The 19,374-nt window shown below is 39.7% G+C and overlaps 1 protein-coding gene across 1 annotated transcript; it reads right to left on the reverse strand.

Moving 5' to 3' along the window:
- Positions 1-15,764: 15,764 nt before the first annotated feature.
- On the reverse strand, positions 15,765-16,739 carry LOC116898012 (protein SET-like). Its single transcript, XM_032899405.1, is given in 2 exon segments — positions 15,765-16,130; positions 16,133-16,739. Coding segments are annotated over 2 exon segments (876 nt in total). The 5' UTR covers positions 16,737-16,739; the 3' UTR covers positions 15,765-15,858.
- Positions 16,740-19,374: the final 2,635 nt, after the last annotated feature.

The following is a 19,374-nucleotide window of genomic DNA, read 5'->3' on the forward strand; positions in this document are numbered from 1 at the left end:
AAGATAAAGTATATTCCATAGTTTCAAAGACCTGTCTGTTAAAGCCGATTTTTTTTTTAGCATAACTTCTGTACAAGGAAATTGGCGGTAAGTAAGTAAAGGATCATAAAAGCAGGAATACGAGAGCGGATGTGGTACTGGCTTTGAGTACTGCTGCTCTGCTCTCACTGCATCTGTTTAATCTCAGCATCTCAAGATGGCCGCCGAGCAATTTAGTGCGCTAGGAAAATTACTTGTATATTTTTATTAGATATTCATTGTGTACTTTTTGTTCACCTATAAATGTAATAACCACAGTGCGCAGGGACTTCAAAGATTTATTTTTAAAATTAAGTGTGTGTTCTACACATAACACTGCCCAGCATAGAAACATACTATGCAAGTATCCATTACTATTAGTAGTAGCCTTATATCAAAGGATAATGTATATACAATTCTTACAGGAAAGTATGTTCCATATTATTGGAACCAGTCAAACTATTAATAATTGCCCAGATCATTTCAAGATAGCTGTGCAATATTTTGTGGAAGTAAAAACCAAATTAAATCCGAACAAACAAAATGCTTATGCACAGATGGGTAATAACCGATGTAGTCAGACAACTTTTCATCAACTTAAAGAGAGAAATATGTTATGGCTTTGGTGGAAAGGTTTATTTGTATTTTTTATTGTAATTTAAAACAAAGCCTTGTTGTTCTATATAGTGTAGGCCGGCCTCAAACTCAAAATCTTCCTGCCTCAGCCCCCTAAATGCTAGGATTTCAGGCTTGTGCCATTACACCCAGCTAGGAGAAAAATTGAAAAGAAACTGGCTTAGGATATGGGCACTTGTTACACAGCAGAGCGAGAGAGAATGAAAATTACCAGATGTGGTAGCGTTTCAATGCTCTGGCTACACAGGAAAAACAGATTTCAATAATAAGCCTCGGTCAGTTGCTGCACGTTGGTGAAATAACCACAATTATTCTCTGAAAAAATTGCAAGGAGAGCAATTTTTTAGAATAGGATATGGTAGTGCCAAACCCCAGGCTTTGTTTTTTGACTAAGGTAGCAAGCAAAACAAGTCCCTTGTCCTAATTAAGATTCTGTGTATTGATGTCTGAATCAACAACTTGAAAGCCAAATCCATGGTGACTTGTCTACATTACAAAGTTAAATGGATTCTGATGCAGGACAGTGGATTTTTGTAATCTTAATGTTTATGTCTGTCCAATTTTAATTTCACAAGTATTTTTTACAGGAGGTAAAAATCAGTGCAGTATTTGGTAAGAGGTACACAGCATGGATTAATAACTGTGGTACCTTCTACTTTAGCTTGATAGGAACATCTCTCAAAGGTGTGGTGATTTCATGTGGCAGGGGCAACAGTCAGTGTTCTTATAATGTATGAGAAATTACATGGTTTATTTAAAACAAAACAAGCACAACCAAAACAAAACGGGAAACTTGTTTCTCAGGGGTCTTGAAACTAGAAAGTTCAAGATCAAGGATTTGACAAATTTGATGTTTGGTAATTCCACATTTCCTTATTTAAAGATGTGACTTCCGGTTCACCTGGACTCTTTCCAGGTTTTCTTTCAGGTTCTTGAGGGTTTTCTGCCCTTTGCCCAAAAGTTGTACCAATATCGTGCATTTTAAATATTATAACCTCTTATTCTTCCAAACAAAATCAGTAAGCAATCAACATGCGGAGTACTTGCTTGACAGACAGTAGGAAACTTAGCGACAAGGACTTGATTGTTGGGCAAACACTCCACGTCCTGGCAGCACCGAGCTCGAGTAGACCCAGGCAGTCATTCCGGAACACGTACCCTTGACTTGGACCTCACACAGTGGGAGCTCAAACCTTTTGTGCCCAGAGCTCAGCAAGGGAAGACACTTGAAATGAACAGAAACGGGTGGGGAAACACGGGGATGAGAACGTGCGAGCACAATCAAACCCTTTTCACTAATGGAGAGTAAACACTGGGAAATAGTGTGAGAGAATCTGAGGCTGAAAGGGCCGGTTGAGGTTTGAGTGGTTAGGATAAAGAATCCGAGTGTAATTTTGGTAGTAGGGTTTGTGATTAACACAGAGGAAATGCTTCCCCAGATCCAGTCATCCGCAAGGTGACTGGTAATTATCTCGTTTCTTCCTTTGCATCCTTGCCAATCTAGTGCCTCAGGAGTTGATAGGTTGAATGCTACTAACCCCAAGAAAGAGCTGTTTCTTTAGGTGAACAGTTACAAAAGTATATTTTTATAAACATTTTCATTTATGTTTGTAGGATATATATATCTTTGTGTAGGATATGTGTGTGTGTGTGTGTGTGTGTGTGTGTGTGTGTGTGTGTGTGTGTAGAATAAGCTTGCCACTGTAAAATGTGCGGTGAGCAGAGAACAATTTCAGTTTTCAGTCCTCACTTTCCACTTTGTTTGATGTAGGGTCACTTGTTGGTCACCTCTGCCCATGTCACACTAACTGGCCCATCAGCGTCCTGTGATTTTTCTGTCTCTCCTTCCCTTCTCACCATAGGTGTGCTGGGATTGCAGCTCGTGTTGCTGCATGAGTTCTGGGGATCTCGATCTGGTTCTCGTGCCTATACAGAAAACATTTTATCCACGGAGCCATTTCTGCAGCCCAGTATGGTAGTTTTTCAATCCAGGCTTAAAAATAATATCAAATAGTCGAAGAAAAGCTACACTGTTTAAAAATCCTGCTTGTGAAAATGGATAAGCAGTTCTGTTGATAAAGTGTCCCTTGAAAGCAGGAGGGGTCTGAGTTGGACTTCCAGAGTCCACATAGCTAGTGCAAAGCTAGTGTGGTGTGCTTGTAAGCAAAGCACTGGGAAGGTGGAGTCAGGTGGATGACTGGATTCACTGAATGTCAGCTCAGGAGACCCTTTCTCAAGTAGTGCACGGCTTCTGCAGAATGACACAGTTTGTTCTCCAGGATCCATACATTGGGAGGAGCACAAGTAAATACAGCTGAACACAAGTGCACCCTCCACAATGAGCATTCACACACACACACACACACACACACACACACACACTCACACATTTACACACATGTTTATACACACACACATACACACACACATAAGCAATTGAACTACCAATTGGGTTTTTGTTTTTGTTTGTTTGTTTTGATATTATTTGTTGTTTGTTTGGTTTTGTCAACTTGATGCAAACTATAGTCATATGGGAAAGAAAACTTCAATTGAGAAAACACCTCTATGAGATTGGCAGACAAGACTCTTGAGGAAATGTTCTTGAATAGTGATAGCCAAGGAAGGGTCTCACTTACTAATAGTGGTAACATCTCAGGCATGTGCTCCTGATGTTATAAGAAAGTAAACTGCACAGGACGGGAGGGCAAGCCAGAAGAGAGTTCTGCCGTGCTTTCTGCCTCAGCTTCTACCATTAGGTTTGTTTCTTGAATTCCTGCCCTGGCTTTCTTGGTGAAGGACTCTATCAGAAAGCTAAGCCAACTAAGCCCTCTCTTTTGTCGTGATGCTTATAACAGTAGAAGGCAGAATAAGACATGAAACTAGGTCTTTATTCACACTAGTGCTCTACCATTGAGCTCTTGATCAGGCCACATGTCAGGAATTGTTCTACCAATCCTCTGAACCATTTACCCCTTTGAAAATCCTGGGTGACCGGGGCTTATGGCCAGGAAACTGGGAAAGGGCATAACATTTGAAATGTAAATAGAAATACCCAAGTTAAAGAAAAGAAGAAGAAGAAGAAGAAGAAGAAGAAGAAGAAGAAGAAGAAGAAGAAGAAGAAGAAAAAAGAAAGAAGAAGAAGAAAAAGAAAATCCTGCTATCCATGGCCATTTCCTACTTCCTGGATGAATGACCCTGTGGCAAATAAAACAACCAGAGCTTCCAGGGACTAAGCCACTACCCAAAGACTATACATGGACTGATCCTAGGCTCCAACCTCATAGGTAGCAATGAATATCCTAGTAAGAGCACCAGTGGAAGGGGAAGCCCTTGGTCCTGCCAAGACTGAACCCCCAGTGAACTAGATTGTTGGGGGGGCGGTAATGGCGGGAGGATGGGGAGGGGAACACTGATAGAGAAGGGGAAGTGGAGGGATTAGGGGGATGTTGGCCGGAAACCGGGAAAGAGAATAATATTTGAAATACAAATAAGAATACCCAATTTAATAAAAATGGAGAAAAAAAAAAGCCACCAAGGGCAGGCCTGTGTCTGCTTCTCCATCGGGGTATCTGACCTGTTGCAAATCAGGCTAGAGTGGATAGAGTGAAGGGAAAGAAGCTTAGCCTAGCCAGATAGGGGGGTGCAGGCAGGCAGGATCTTTGTTTGTGGGGAATGTGAGGGCAACACACACACACACACAGAGAGAGAGAGAGAGAGAGAGAGAGAGAGAGAGAGAGAGGCTGGAAACAGCTTTGGAGGGAACAAAAGCTATTTAAACCCTTGCAGGGTGTGAGCAGGGGCTACCAGGATGGTGTGGAGCAGGCCAGGTGCTGGGCTATTCATTTGCATGAGGAGAAATTCCAGGTACTCCTAGACATGACCTCATAATGGGGGAGGAAGTTTAACCTGGCTACCAGCTACTTCCTCCTCTGTGGAGGCAAAGGTGGGGAGCATAGAGCTATGGCAGCCAGGAAGTGCAAGACCAGGGCAGGGTGGGGGAGATGGGGGTGGGGGCTGTAGAGTGTGGGGGAGCAGTTCCACTCCTGATCTCAGTTCGTCTTTCCAGGGTTTGCTCATAACCTGACTCCACTCTTGCTCTAAATCCACTTCTCCTGGTCCTGTGGATTCCTGGCCCCACAATTAACCTTGATAAAGGTCACATAGCCAGAAGCAACAGCCACCGACTCAGCCAGGGTGGCTCCATGGCCTCTATTCCAGGAGGAATATTGTGGGAAGATGATGTTTGACTCAGGAGAAGCCAGCAAGTTTGGTCATAATGGCTGGAAATAGATTACAGTTGCTGTCTACTTTTATATATTTTAATTGGTGAAAATAATTAGCCTTTGTCTGAATGAGTAATCTCTGCCCTATTAGCATGTTTTGTTATCTACAAGTATAATAAATCATAACAGTGAATGTAAAGTTACTATTTCTGTGTCCTAAAATCAAATCATAACATTTAATTATTTTTAAGTTCATGACATTATTTTGAAAGTGTAATTAGTTACAGTTTTTTTTTTTACTCTTATTCTAATACTATACTTTTTAGTCAGTTATGTAAGTGTTGTCCTCTTGGGTTGTATCAAAAGCTTAACTTCAAATGCAGCATCATGGTCCAGTTTGTTAGTTCTCTGATCTCTATACATTCGTGTTGATGAGAAAAAGTCATTGTGAATTCTCTGTCCTATGTTCAAATACTTCAGCCTCGTATATAAATCCTGTTTAGAATAAGGGGGGGATAGAGGGTTTATGAACCGGAAACCGGGAAAGGGAATAACATTTGAAATGTAAATAAAGAAATATCCAATAAAAAAGGCAAACAAACAAACAAAAAACAAAAAGCAAACAAACAAAACCACTTGTCACCCTTGCAGAGGGTCTAGGTTCAGTTTGCAGAACTCGCAATCATTCATGACTCCAGTTCTGGGGATCTGACCTCGCCTTCTGATCTCTACAGGCATGAGGCTTGCACGTGGTGTATATACATGCATGCAAGCAAACAAACAAAAGAAATCCCGTTTCCAGTGCTATCATTTAAGAGAGCTGGAGCTAGAAACAATCACCCTAGATGCTAATGTTGGATAATTTCGCTCTGCTTTGAAAACCATAAGCTGTGTGCAAACTCCACCGGCCTATGCCAGATGCACAAATGACCATGTAGTAAGTAGAAGGAATATGCAGTTTATAGATCCATTAACAATCTAATTTTGTGTAAACCAAACCTTCTTCCAGTATTGGGAGCTTGGCGCATAAAGTAATAGCTGACATTGTTTTCCTTCTGTACATTGATATACACAAGGTTCTGCTACTATAGAAACTTGGGTACTTTCATTTATCGCTAACCACAGTGGTCAGCAAAACGGTCTAGCTCTTTAAATAAGCTGTCTTCTTTCTGAATGAAAACACACAGAGAATACATTTTAATTGTTTTTAGCTATTCTTTTCTACAGATAACGATTCATCAACTTGTTGATTGTTATTTGAGAACTTGTTTACTCTGTTCCTGTTTCTGCACGTGCCAGTGCATTCACCTCTTGAAATATATTCTCCCATGAGAGATATCAATAACTATTCCAAGTAAAACCTTGAAAAATTACTTGAATTTTGCTATGAGAAAATTTTTGCCATACTGATGATTTTTGGCAACAGCCAACAACACCCTTGTGATAATTAGTGACAGTGTTCAAGCAGTGTGTCTCTCTACCTGAGCACAATAGGTATGTTAAGACATACAGTGTGATTTTTTTTTTTTTTTCGGAGCTGGGGACTGAGCCCAGGACCTTGCACTTGCTAGGCAAACGCTCTACCACTGAGCCAAATCCCCAACCATACAGTGTGTACAGTGTGATTTTGCCACATAAAGTTTATTTCTGTTTTAAAATTTTATTTGTGCTTTACCACTGCAAATCATCGCTATGTATTGCAGAAATTGGAGGTCAACTTTAAAGTAAAAGTCTTTTCAGCCTGGTGAAATGAATATAAACTTTAAGGGAAATGTCAATTTTATTCTGGGCAATCACACTAAAAAATGAAATCAAGAATAGCACATTTTGAAAATTGAAAAGGAAAATAGAAAAGTATATTCTTTTCTTTAGTATATTGACTTTTCTATGACCCTGAAGAGTTTATTATATGTTAAATATTTTCCTTTCTTTCTTTTCTTTTTTCATGAAAATAACATCCTTGCATTCCAACAGCTGATGGCCAATTTAGTTTTTAGAACCAGTTGTTTCATTTCTGGGTCTTCTCTTTACACACAGGCAAGAAGCGATCTTCAGTGGAACAGAATGCCATTAGTTGTTGTATAGACAAGTTGGTCTGAGAGCACAAAATCTGCTTTAGACAGACAAGCCTTATGTAAAAACATTTAAATGGATGAAAAGGGACTCAATTAGACAGCGAGTTAATGGGAACAAAAACCTCAACAACCCTTGATTTCATGGGCATTTTGTTGTTTTGTGGGATAATTATTTAAAACACAACATATGTAGTTTGGCTTTTGGAAAAGCAGAGAATTGTGTGTTGCTTGGCAGAACTGAACAGAGAGCAACGAACTTGGCAAAGGGCCGTACGAGGACTGCTTGCACCTAGAGGTCTTCCAGCTTTTGTTCACTGTCTTTCCTCAGCACATTTTTTTTTTTTTTTTAATTTGTCAGCACCTTCTTAAATGAAACCTTCCATTATGTTAAGGTTACGGTGCATCCTCCATTTGAAAAGCTGCAGATTTACGGTGTGTTCAGAAAGCCGTGGAGAAAGCAGATGAGGCTGACAGGAGAGCAGAAGAGAAACAAAGGGTAGTGTAACACTGTTGGAGAATTCCAGAATTGAGTCCGGGTTCCCAGGTCTTCACTCAGGCCCTTATGAGCCAGAGTAGAGAATTCATTTAAACCTGTGGAGGTCCAAATTCAGCTCCTTAAAAAATGCTAGAAAGGCGGCTGGTTTTATGGGATCACTGTGTGAAGGCTTAAGCAGGCGCGAGACATGGGCGGAGTTAGTGATAAGAGAGGGTGCTTAGGTATGCTTCAAAAGATTAGAGGTAAACTGATGGGTCATGACTGCTAAGGACAGAGTCATTTTGCTTAGGTGTGTGTTTAGTAGGTTGATTATGCTTCTATGAATTTATGCGCGGCACTAATCAGATGAGAGAGACAAACAGGGAGGGGGAGAGGGGAGGGAGGAAGGGGGAGAGATACAGCCAGACAGCCAGAGAGACAGAGAGACTGACAGAACCATCAATTTTCAAGGGTGCGGGGGTTCGGAGTGCCAAGAATTGGAGATGTGTGTGGTGTGTGTGAATATGATTGGAAAACACTGTAATGGGTGAAATTCTCAACGAGCAAATAAAATAAAGATAAAATATAAAATAATAATGAAAATAATATTAAAGCTCCTGAGGTAGGTAAGATGGCTTAGTTAATAAAAATGCTTGCTTCTAAGCCTAATAATGGGAGTTCAATCCCCATGACCCACATTTTGGAAGAAGAGAACTCTTGCAAATTGTCCTCTGATTTCCATTTGCAACATTTGCTCACATATGGACATCGTGTGCGCGAGCGCGCGCGCGCGCGCGCGCACACACACACACACACACACACACACACACACACACACACACACTTACATACACACCCAAATTAAACACAATCACATCATAGTTGCTAGAGTGTTCAAGCCATGATCTGTGGGTCACTTGTACTCTAGTATAGGCATGAATGCTCCCAAGGAAAACAAACTTTGGAGATTACATTTGTGGGTTTTCTTTCCCTCTTGGTACCTACACTCATCAAGCATGAACCTTGCATATGGCAGTCACATGTATCATGCAAGAAGGTTGCAAGAAGTCCTTATTTACCTGTGGCAGAAATTCGGCCTTCCAGTGATGCCATCAAGGAGAGCTATGTTGCTCTCTGTAGATATTCTCGATACCTGAATGATGTAAGTACGGTATTAAAGCTACTGACACAGCAGCGAAGGACAGCAATCTTTTGAAAGGTACACTATTTAGGGGGATATAACCAGTATTTAAAGTAATTGAAATAGATTAAAATAGTAGAAAATCTGTGGGATAATTGGTGTGTTAGAAACTTAATTGGAGGAAACTAGACTTGGAGAGAGTGAGGTGATTTGCCAAGTAGCAATAGTTAAGACAGACAGGTATCTTAACAGGCACACGTGTAGGTATGGTTCTGTAATCTCAGTACTTAGGAGGCTGGGGAAAGAGGATATTGAGTTTAAATTCAGGCTTGGCAACATAGTGAGACTCTGTATCATAGAGCAAACACAGAAACAAACACAAAGGAAACATAGACTAGGGAAGATAGATTCAAGGAAATTCCAATAGCAGTTTTATACTTAAGGTTCTAGAACTGTTTGACATGAATACACTTAGTCTGTTAGGAAAAAGACTACACTACCAGATTTTATTGAAGGGAAGGAGGAATGAACTGACATCTTTCCCCTCCCTCTACTTAAAAACACTTGCAAATAATTGAAACAAAGATATTATACCAATATAGGATGACACTTAACTCTGATTGATGTTCTCTAGACTTAGCTGCTGGTAGTATTTTAGGAAGTTGAATATTTCTAAACTGGCATTTGCCTGCTTCTTGATTTCTGTTCTTGTTGTTCAATAAATATTTATAAAGTACTTTTTATTTTGGAGCTGAGTACCGAACCCAGGGCTCTACTGCTGAGCTAAATCCCCAACCCCTTTATAAAATTCTTAACAGTCTCCATTATTGGAGAGGGTGCTTGAGTTATAAGGAAAACATGAAACACAAGATCCCTTGTCTCTTGGAATCAACTTTTACTTGGGGTAGAGGGAGTTAATTAAGAAGTTTAAAGAGCCGGACAGACATCAGACTATAATAAGGGTTGTGTAAGAAAGCATCGGGAGCTTGTTAAAAATGACAGGTGGTCTAATGTAGGGAGTGGTGATGCCGAGAAACCGATGTTTAGTTGAGTTTGCTTGAACTTAAGTACGAACTTTGAATCTTCACACCTGACACTTTGTAACCTGTTTGTTATGCCTCAGACTTCACATAACACTTAGAACTGAATCTTAGTTTTTCTGCACAAGAGGTACAATTTATCCATGGTTTTCACCTTTCGTCCTTATTATTTCCTTTCTGGTTTCTGCAGACACAGTCTGAGCCCCGCCTTCTCAATGAAATAAGTTACAGACAGAGCGGGACTTAGTTTACTTGCCTTTATTTTAAAAATAAGTCTGAAAATGAATGAAAGAAAGAAGACAAGAAGTGAGTCTGCAAACTAGCCTTCTAAACGTAACATCAAAGTAATCAAATAGTTAGTTAAATAGGCTTTATATTCAAAGAAAAAAATACTAATTAATCTTCCCCTGTCCCCCTATAGGGAAGTCAGCCAGAGAAAAAAGCGACCAATTCCTCTGGAGAGAGGAGCAGATCTATTTGGAGGGGTGTCCTTGCTGAAGGCAATGCTCACTGGCAAGAAAATCCTGGGACTGATTCCATGATTCCACTTAGGTTTACCAGCTCTTAAGGGCTAAAAATGAAAGCTTTGTTAGCAGAGAGAAACACAAACAACTAAGACGAGAGAGAGAGAGAGAGAGAGAGAGAGAGAGAGAGAGATTGGCTAATGGAACCATACCACATCGAGACAGTTTTCTGTCAGTGGGTTTATGGTTTGGCCCTGGATATAACTGGAGAGACTGTTTTCCTTTGAGCTCAGGGCTGGTGAGATGTAACAGACAAACAGTGTCTGAGCTGCAGGAACCCCCATTTGCTGATAAGGAAAGGATGTACTATTTGTGTTAGAAGCAAATGTCTTCCTGGAATTCACACACTATGCACTGTGCTGACTGCCTCTCCTTCATACGATACCTTGTCCTTATGTCACCTGAGGAAACAGCACGTTTAAAGAAATTCTGCACATGAGAAGCAAAAATAGAAAGCAAAAAGCTGGTGTTCTCTTCTGCTCACGCCCCAACACCGTATGTCTCTCTGGTTGCTGGAATGAATGTTTAAAGCTGTGTCCTTATGAATGCTTCTCTTCAGAGCATAAACCCTTTAAGGATCCTCTTTATGTTAGTGTTAGTTTCCAACTGTACCTCAGAGACTTAGAAAACATTGGGTCTACGGAAAAATGGGGAATGACTTGTTAATGTTATTTAAAATTCCCATATCCATTCCTCTTGGGCTTTTTTTCTCTCCCTTTCAAATAAAATTATCATTGTGCCTGCCAGTGACTAATACTCACCTATTAGTAGCTTTGACCAAGGTTGGTCATTCTCTCCAGATGAAAACATTCTGTTTGCATGTTATTACTACAGCATATACTTGTTTCTCCCCAAATCTCTCTCTCTCTCTCTCTCTCTCTCTCTCTCTCTCTCTCTCACACACACACACACACACACATACATACACACACACACACACACACACACTTCTTAAAATACAAGTATAAGCACTTACATGCTCAGTCTGTATAACATTATAGTATTTATATATCAGGTTGTTCTTGATGATCAGAGGACATGGTATATCAATATAGTTTCATTTGTAGTTTCTTATTGCCTAAGGATGCTGAACTTTTTTCCCCAAATATTTATTGGTTATTTGTATTTTCTTCTTTGAGAACTGTATTCAGTTTATTATCCTAGTTATTAGTCAAATGATTTGCTATTTGGGATTTAATTTTGATGTCTTTATAGCATGTGGATAAAAATGTCCAATCAGGTGTATACTTGACAATATATGTCTCTCCTTCTATAGGAAAACTCTTCACTCTGGTAATTATTCTTTTTGTTGTGCATAAGCTTTTCAATTTCATATATGTCTCTATGCCATTTCTTAGGATTATTTTCTATGATGCTGGAGTCCTTTCCACAAAGTCCCAAGTTACTCTTAATCATAATTTTTTGTTGTTTTGAGACAGGGTCTCATGTAGTTCAGGCTGGTCTTGAACTTATCATGTTCTTCCTACACTTTCTGAGTGTTGGAATCACAGGCTTGCACTATCATTCCTGGTCTATTCATGCAACTTGAAGTACTTTGACTCTGCTGTTCTGTAAAAGTTTTTACATGTTTACTTGTAAAATTATTGCTATTTTCTCTATTGGAACTCAAATATATATATATATATATGTATATATATATATATATTAGACAGTCTATTCATCTTTTAAATTTGTCTCTTTAGTAAGTGGTATTGGGGAAATTGGATAACCCCAGGAGGAATAATGAAACTAGATTCCTATCTCTCATATTGTAAAACAATCATCTCAAAATGGATTAAAGACATGAGGCCTTAGACCTGACACTCTGAAATGATTAAAGGAAAGTGGAGAGGGAGAAAATGCTGGAAGGTAGCAGAGGCGAGTGGATCTCTGAGTTTGAGGCCAGTTGCTGTACAGAGTGAGTTACAGAGTAACCAGGACAGTGGACAGTGAGGGCTACACAGAGGAAACCCTGCACCCAAACACAAAACAACAACAAAAAGGTTTCTGTTCAAAAATGAAAATTAAACAACAAAAGTGCAAAGTTCTAGCCTACAAATGAGCAATAGAAACAAACATGCCATGCTCACCCCCTCTCTTGTGTGCATGTGTAAGCGTGTGTGTGTGTGTGTGTGTGTGTGTGTGTATATGTGTGTGTGTGTGTATGCTTGTGTATGTGTTATATATAGGGCAAATATGCCCAAGAATGCATGGGGGCCAAAAGAGAACATCAAATGGTTCCTTTTTTATCACCGCCCACCTAATTCAGCCTGGAGTTCACTTGTTTTGGTAACATGGCAACGTGTAAACCCTGACACTGCTCTTGTTCATTCCCCTTCCCCAGCAGTAGGATGGTAAATTTGTAAATCTACCCAGCTTTTTCTAGGCGTGCTGAAGCTAGATCTCATGCTTACGCAGTAGTGGCTTATCCAGCAAGCCACCTCCTCAGTGATAATGCAGACTTTGAGATGTACTGTAGAACTAGCCGGTAAGGAAAGAAAGAAAGAAAAGAAGCCCAGCTAAACATGCAAGCATAATTGCTATTATGTGACATTGCTATTTCATTCCTGGAAGTGTGCGTTAAGGGATCAAGCCAGCACACAACCAAGATACTTACATAACTGTCTTCATTGCCAGGACTATCCACAAGCCAAGACGGAGCCCGCCTAAAGGGCTGCCATGAGAAGAACAGTGAAAGAAAGTGTAGTTCATATTCACAGTAGAAGGTTATTCATCCATAAAAAAAAATTGTTAGCTCCAGGAAAATAGATCAACGGATGACTAACATGTGATGAGAAATAAGTCAGTTTAACATTTTTGTCTTATATCTGGAAGTAAGCTCAACTAATATAAACTAGGAGGGGTGTGGTTGTAAAAATATAAAAATAAAAAAATGTAGTTGTCTTTTACCTCACTAGGTCCACCACCATGGTGCCCCAAGATTATCTGCTAGATATCTTGGCAGAAACACATCCCAACTCCACGGCGGCCCAGAGTCTCCTGCCGCCGCACACTTTCCTACACTCAAACCCTCACATAAAAGAACACACAACACAATAATCTTAGATCCAATTGATAAGATATAATTGCCCACTTAAACATACAAAGCCCGGTACCAACCGTCTCTTAGGAACATTGATAACAACCTGTAAATACACAGAGCGAGATCTTTAAGTCAGCCTCCACTGTCCTGTCACAGCTTCTCTCTCTCCCTCCAGTCTCCCTCTTTTCCGTTCCGGTCACCTCCTCTTCCTTCAAACTTCTCTCCCACCCATCCTTCCTTCTCCTCCAATGACAGGCCTCGTTCTATCCTGTACCTGCCCCTCACCTGTATTTTACAAATTCAATGGGGAGAAGGTTCTGGTGAAGTCACCAGATTCCTGAGTAGCTGCCCTTGGGGCAGTGGAATTAGCATCAAAATACAGATAACTTCAGGGCAAACCACAACAGAAGGGAACAACTATGGAGCGGAAATTTGAAAGAGGGAGAAGTAAGACAGAGTAATCGAGGTATGATTCTGATCAAAGCACATCACTTGCATCTGTGTACGTATCCAGTGGGACCCCTTTGTACAGTTAATGTACAGAAATCAAAACAGAAAAGTAAAAACACAGACGAATCACTAATTTGCAGACACTCTCTCCAGATATGCTCGTGTAGTTTGTTTGTTATGAGGCTCAGGATAGACATGTTACTATTTTAGAAATCCTTTCCTTATTATTCAAGTAATAGGAAAGAACCACTGATACTCAATGCTGTGGGTCAGTAGATGGAATATAATATTGTAAAGTTTTAAAAACGTGTTTTAGAGACAACAGCATTTATGTTACCTGAAAACATGTCAGAAAAGCAAAACAGAACCATAATCTTTGGGAGGAGTCAATGATATATATTTCATCAAAATATCGACTGCATGCAGAAGCCTTGGAATTCTTAGCATCGTGACTGTGACTAAAGCTCTTAACCAAAGAGTCCACGTGGAGGGACCCAGGCCAGCTGCATAATTAGCAGAGGACGGCCTTGTCTGGCATCAGTGGGAGGGAAGGCCCTTGGTCCTGTGGAGGTTCGATGCCCCAGTGTTGGAGAATACTAAGGTGGTGAGGCAGGATAGGGTGGGTGGGTGGGAGACATCCTTATAGACGCAATGGGGAGCGAAGAGGGGAAACCGGGAAGGAGGATAACATTGGAAATGTAAATAAATAAAATAACCAATAAAAAGAAAGACTAAGGGTGGTGTTGGCTCCTGGCTTAGATGTTAACTGGTTCTTTGTATTTCTAACACCTAAATCAAACAGGTCGATGTCTCTGATCCCCAGTTTCCTTAGCTGCTTAAATGAAAACAGAATCAGAATGTTATTTACTGTTCTGACAAATTGTGGGAAGTTTTGTGTAAATCACAGAGTCCATGCCTGGTGTTCAGTGCACAGTAAATAATACCAAGAGGTCCGTGTTTCAGAAAGAATAATGAGGAAGGAGCTGAGTCTACAAATGAGCCCAGTTTTAACGACCTGGCAACAACAATTAGATGAGTAAGAGACGGTATCTGAGAATTGTCTGAGCGTATTATGTTTTGGGAGGTTCAGCAGCTCATATTGGAAAAGGAGAAAAATGGCCCCTTCATCGAATACTTTAAAAATTGCCTCCAGGAGTCCAATCGGAAATAATTCAATCTATTGCCAGACATGCAGTAGTGATGTAGAAAATACTAATATTTCTTACTTTTCTACTTCATTTAGAGGAAGGCAGCCTGGCTTAGCTTCACTGGTTTAACTCATCTTTGAATGTTTAAACAATGCCATCGGTCCTATAAACTACTAATGGAAGAGGAAGTGATCTGAACTTTGGGCTTAACTGTTTCCTTTTTTTCTTTTTTAAGTTAGATGTTAGTCTCTCTGGTAGAGATACAATCTAAAAGCAAATTAATGCAGCCATGAAGAAAAAGACCTGTGTTCGGAGAATGTATGATCCCGGTTCACCTGTGTATATCCTGTCAACATTGCTGAAGAATGTTATCTACTTTAAAGTACACTGACTAATTTTATATTTCAATATAAATAACAAAATTGTACACCAATAAGGGATTTTTGGTATATTGGAAGGTATGCTAGGTAATGCCTGATGCATTACCACCGAAATTATCATATATCTGCGGGAGAGAGTTGAATACAAGCCTAGTTCATTGGTTTATGTATTCTATCCTACATAAAGCTTATGCGATATGTAATGCATGAACACACAGACAAACACACACACGCACACACACTTAGGGATGGTTAGATAGCATGAGAAACTGTCAGTGAAGATGGAATATTGGATGAAAACCATTTGCCAGGAAATATTGTGTATTTAGTTTTATGTCAACTGACCGAAACTAGAATCACCTGAAAGGAGGCAACATCAATTGAAAATATCTCCACTAAGGTCAGGCGTAAGGAATGTTCTTAATTAGTGATTGATGGTGGAAGGCCCAGCCTATTGTGGGTGAGACCATCTTGTGCAGGTGGCCCTGTTTGATTTCTTTCTTTCTTTTTTCTTTTTCTGTTGTATTTTGCTCAAGATATTTTCCCCCAAATTAGTTGAGAACCATGATGTTGAGACCTCAAAAACAGGGCGACTGAGCCCAGAAGGACAGGGAGGAAAGGACTGCAACTCGCTCCCAGGGACTGGGGAAATTTAAAAAATAAAAGGAAAATGAAAAAGAAGGTTGGATCCATCGGTCTTCTGTGCTAGTCATCCTCACCTTCATCCTCCTCTCTTTCCTCCCCTTCATCCTCATCGTCATCTTCTTCACCTTCGTCCTCGTCTCCTTCTTCATCAATATCTTCCAACCCTCCTTCCTCTTCATCGTAGTCATCATCATCATCATCTGCCTCTCCTTCTTCATCATCCATATCGGGGACCAAATAGTACTGCAAGGGATTTGGCCAAATATCATCTTTGATGGCCTCTCCTAACTCGTCAGCACCTGCATCAGAACGGTCAGTAAACCAGGGAAAGAGCTCTCTGGCTCTTCATGCTGCCTCTTCCTGCTGGCCTTATTCTGCGTTTGACTTGAGCGTTTTGTCAAATCCTTTCCAGATTTCCATTTGATTTCAGTGGACTTTGAAGATTGGTCACCGCTCTCATTCAGATGAAATTCTTTGGAGAGAACTTTATTTTCAAAATAAGGATTTTCATCAAAATAAAAATCTATTCTGTAACCTGATTTAATGCCTTCAAATTCTGTCACTTCAACTCTGGTCAAATAAAGCAGGGCCTCCTCGTCTTCCTCCCCAAGCAGTGCAGACACTTGTGGATGGCTGACAAATGTTGTTACCCCAAAATTTGGGATTTTGGCGATCAATTCTGACCTCTTCTGAAAAAAAAAAAATGGTTGGTGGAGTTTGTTATATTTTTGTTTTATGTTCAAAATTTCCTCAGTGGCTTGTTCATTAAGTCTGTCTATTTCATTTTGTACTTCATCAATATGTTCAATTGCTTCTTGCTCTTCTTTTTCTCCCTTCGGCAGGTCGGGAGAGGCTGACTTGTCCTCCGGCTTCGGGGCAGCAATGGGTCTGGGTTTCTTGGGCTGAGGCAGGATCACAGATTGCCGCTTCTGGACCATGGTGCGAGGGAGGTGGCCAGGAGACGGAGGCCAGAGCCCTGATGTTCACAGCAGGAGGAAACTCGCAGGAACTCCCCTGTTTGATTTCTTGTCATTACTTTCTTTGATGATGAACAGTCATGTGTAAGTGTAAGCCTTTCATTCCCAAGTCTAATCCCTTTCATCCCCAAGTTGCTTTGGCCATATTTTATAACAGAAAATTTATCATTAAGTAGGATACAAGGATACAGGATATATTTCATATGCATACTTACACATCTACATGCTGTTGTATAGTATCCAAGAAAAATGTTAAAAATTTACACATCAGCCTCAAACTTGTCTGTTTCAATATTTCTCATGGATGAAATAGTTTACTTGTCACTGGATTTTTCTAAGTAAGACTTTAATCGTGCTTGGTTTTTAGTTTTGTACTTTTTTCTTTTTGAGAAACAGTCTTATGTAGTCGATGTGGGACTCAAATCATTGTTTGAGGGCATGGCCTTGAACTTCCCTCTACCTTCAGAGTGCTGGAATTGCAGACCCATCCCAGCACATGAACTTTATGTGGTGTTAAATGAGAGCTTTTATCTAGGCAAGCACTCTACCCATTAAGTTACATCCCAAGCCTCAAGGTACATGGTTTTATGTTGACATTGTAGAATGTGAATCTGTCTCTGATGCTGAAACAGTAGCAATCAGTAGGTTACAGGTTATACTGTGTTGTGAATTGATGGACTTCTCACATCAATTCATTGAAATCACTTTGCAATGGACAAATATGGCAGGTAGGAATAAATAAGCTACTTTCAGCCTTAAATAAAGAAGCCTTACTTTCCAATTAATGGAAGTGCATAAGAGACCTCTTGACTGCACAAGGTGCTAAGAGTAAGTGACAACCTTAAAGAAGATATTTAAACATTCCTACTAAGTCTCAGAGAACATTATAGAAGAGAGAGTAAAGGAATGTAAGAGCAGGAAGGAAGGAAGGAAGGAAGGAAGGAAGGAAGGAAAGAAGGAAGGAATAAAGGAAGAAAGAAAGGGAAGGAAGGCTGAAAGGAGGGCTCTTCTGGACAAAACGCATTCAGTATAATCATAAAGTCACAGCTTCTATAGACGCCTGCATTGGACAGGCCCAGAAGAAGTCAAGTATGGATAGAAGAGCAGGTAGGGGCCCCTAGTGATCAATGGTGACCTGTTTGTAGAGAAACATGGGGTCATTATCTTTAGTTGTATGACCACTGGTGATGTTGCTAAAGTAAAAATTACTTGTAGGTAGTAATTTGACATCATCTTCTTCCCTAAGAGGTAATTCAGTTGAGAAGGTTAATAACCTAGCCAAGAGACTACCCCTTCCGGAAGGTGGATCTATCTTAAGCTATACTAAAGACATAGTAAAAAGACTTATTTCTTTAATGAGATACTATATGTTTCTTTTGCATGATTCCTGATGCTACTGTAGTCCCTGTAAGCCACCATGAGGTTGAGTTTGCCTAGACTTCTGAGTCAGGACTCAGAAAGACATTATTTTTCCTTCTTTCTCTTCTTTTTATTTAAAATGAAAGTTCTAGAATTTTATTCTAGAATTTAATTCTAGAATTAAAGGAAAAACAGGGTTTTTGTTTGTTTGCCTTTGGACTTCTTCACTCTTCCCTACAGTTCCCCTGCCTGCCATATAACTGATGTCCAAGATTGACCTTCTCAATTGGAGTATCTCTTAGGGGAGGAGATGACGGCACATTTCTTGGTTTCCTCTTTTCTACTTATTCATTTTTGTTTTGTTTTGTTTTGTTTTCAGGCAGCACTGAAATCTATAGCTTTCCTGCCCTAGGAGTTTTCTTTTAAACTCTAAAAATAGACCTTGAGCTTTTATTTGACTATGTTCTAAAATTATTTTATTAATGAGACTAAGAACTCCAGAACCCAAGACTAGATATCCTAGATATTATATGGTGATGCTGGCCATTCTTCCCAAAAATTCTGGTAAAATCCCACTGGAATACAATGGGTATTTCCAATCCAGTGGTCACATCAATCCAGATTAAACAAAATTGTTCATAGAATCAAACTAAAGGTCTTGAATCTGGCAATGGAAAGAGGGAGAAAGTTATGATTAGGTTGGTAGAAATAAATTGGGGGTGGGGTTGTGATCAAAATACATTATATAGAGTTGTATAAAACTGTCAAAGAACAGAGTTTACAAAATTGGTAAATGGGCAAATAACATGAGCAGGTTTAATGCATTTAGATGATACAAAGAGATAGAATCTTAGTTTATGAATTTAAGTGTCAGCAATGGGTGACTGTGAAACTTCAATATGAATTCTAAATCAGGCTTCCAAAGAAAGCAATTAAACCTTTTTCTTTCTAAGTACCTATGTCTATCTTCTGAAGAACGTTGGTCACTAATTTTCTCTTTTAAATTTGTTCTTAAAAAGAGCATTATAGTTTGATTTTATTCTGGTTAATCTTCATTTTCAACAGATAATTGAAGATTTATAATACTAGTTACTCTGCTAATCAATATAAAAAATTAGGTTACCATAGTAATAACCTGTGAGATTCATGCGGTTTTTCATTTGATCTCCTTTATCAGCTTCACTGACTTCAGATGCTTTCGGCTTTCTTCCACTTTGCATAACTACTGCAAAAACACAAC

The sequence above is a fragment of the Rattus rattus genome, chromosome 4 (assembly GCF_011064425.1).
Source record: "Rattus rattus isolate New Zealand chromosome 4, Rrattus_CSIRO_v1, whole genome shotgun sequence".
Lineage (NCBI taxonomy): Eukaryota > Metazoa > Chordata > Mammalia > Rodentia > Muridae > Rattus > Rattus rattus.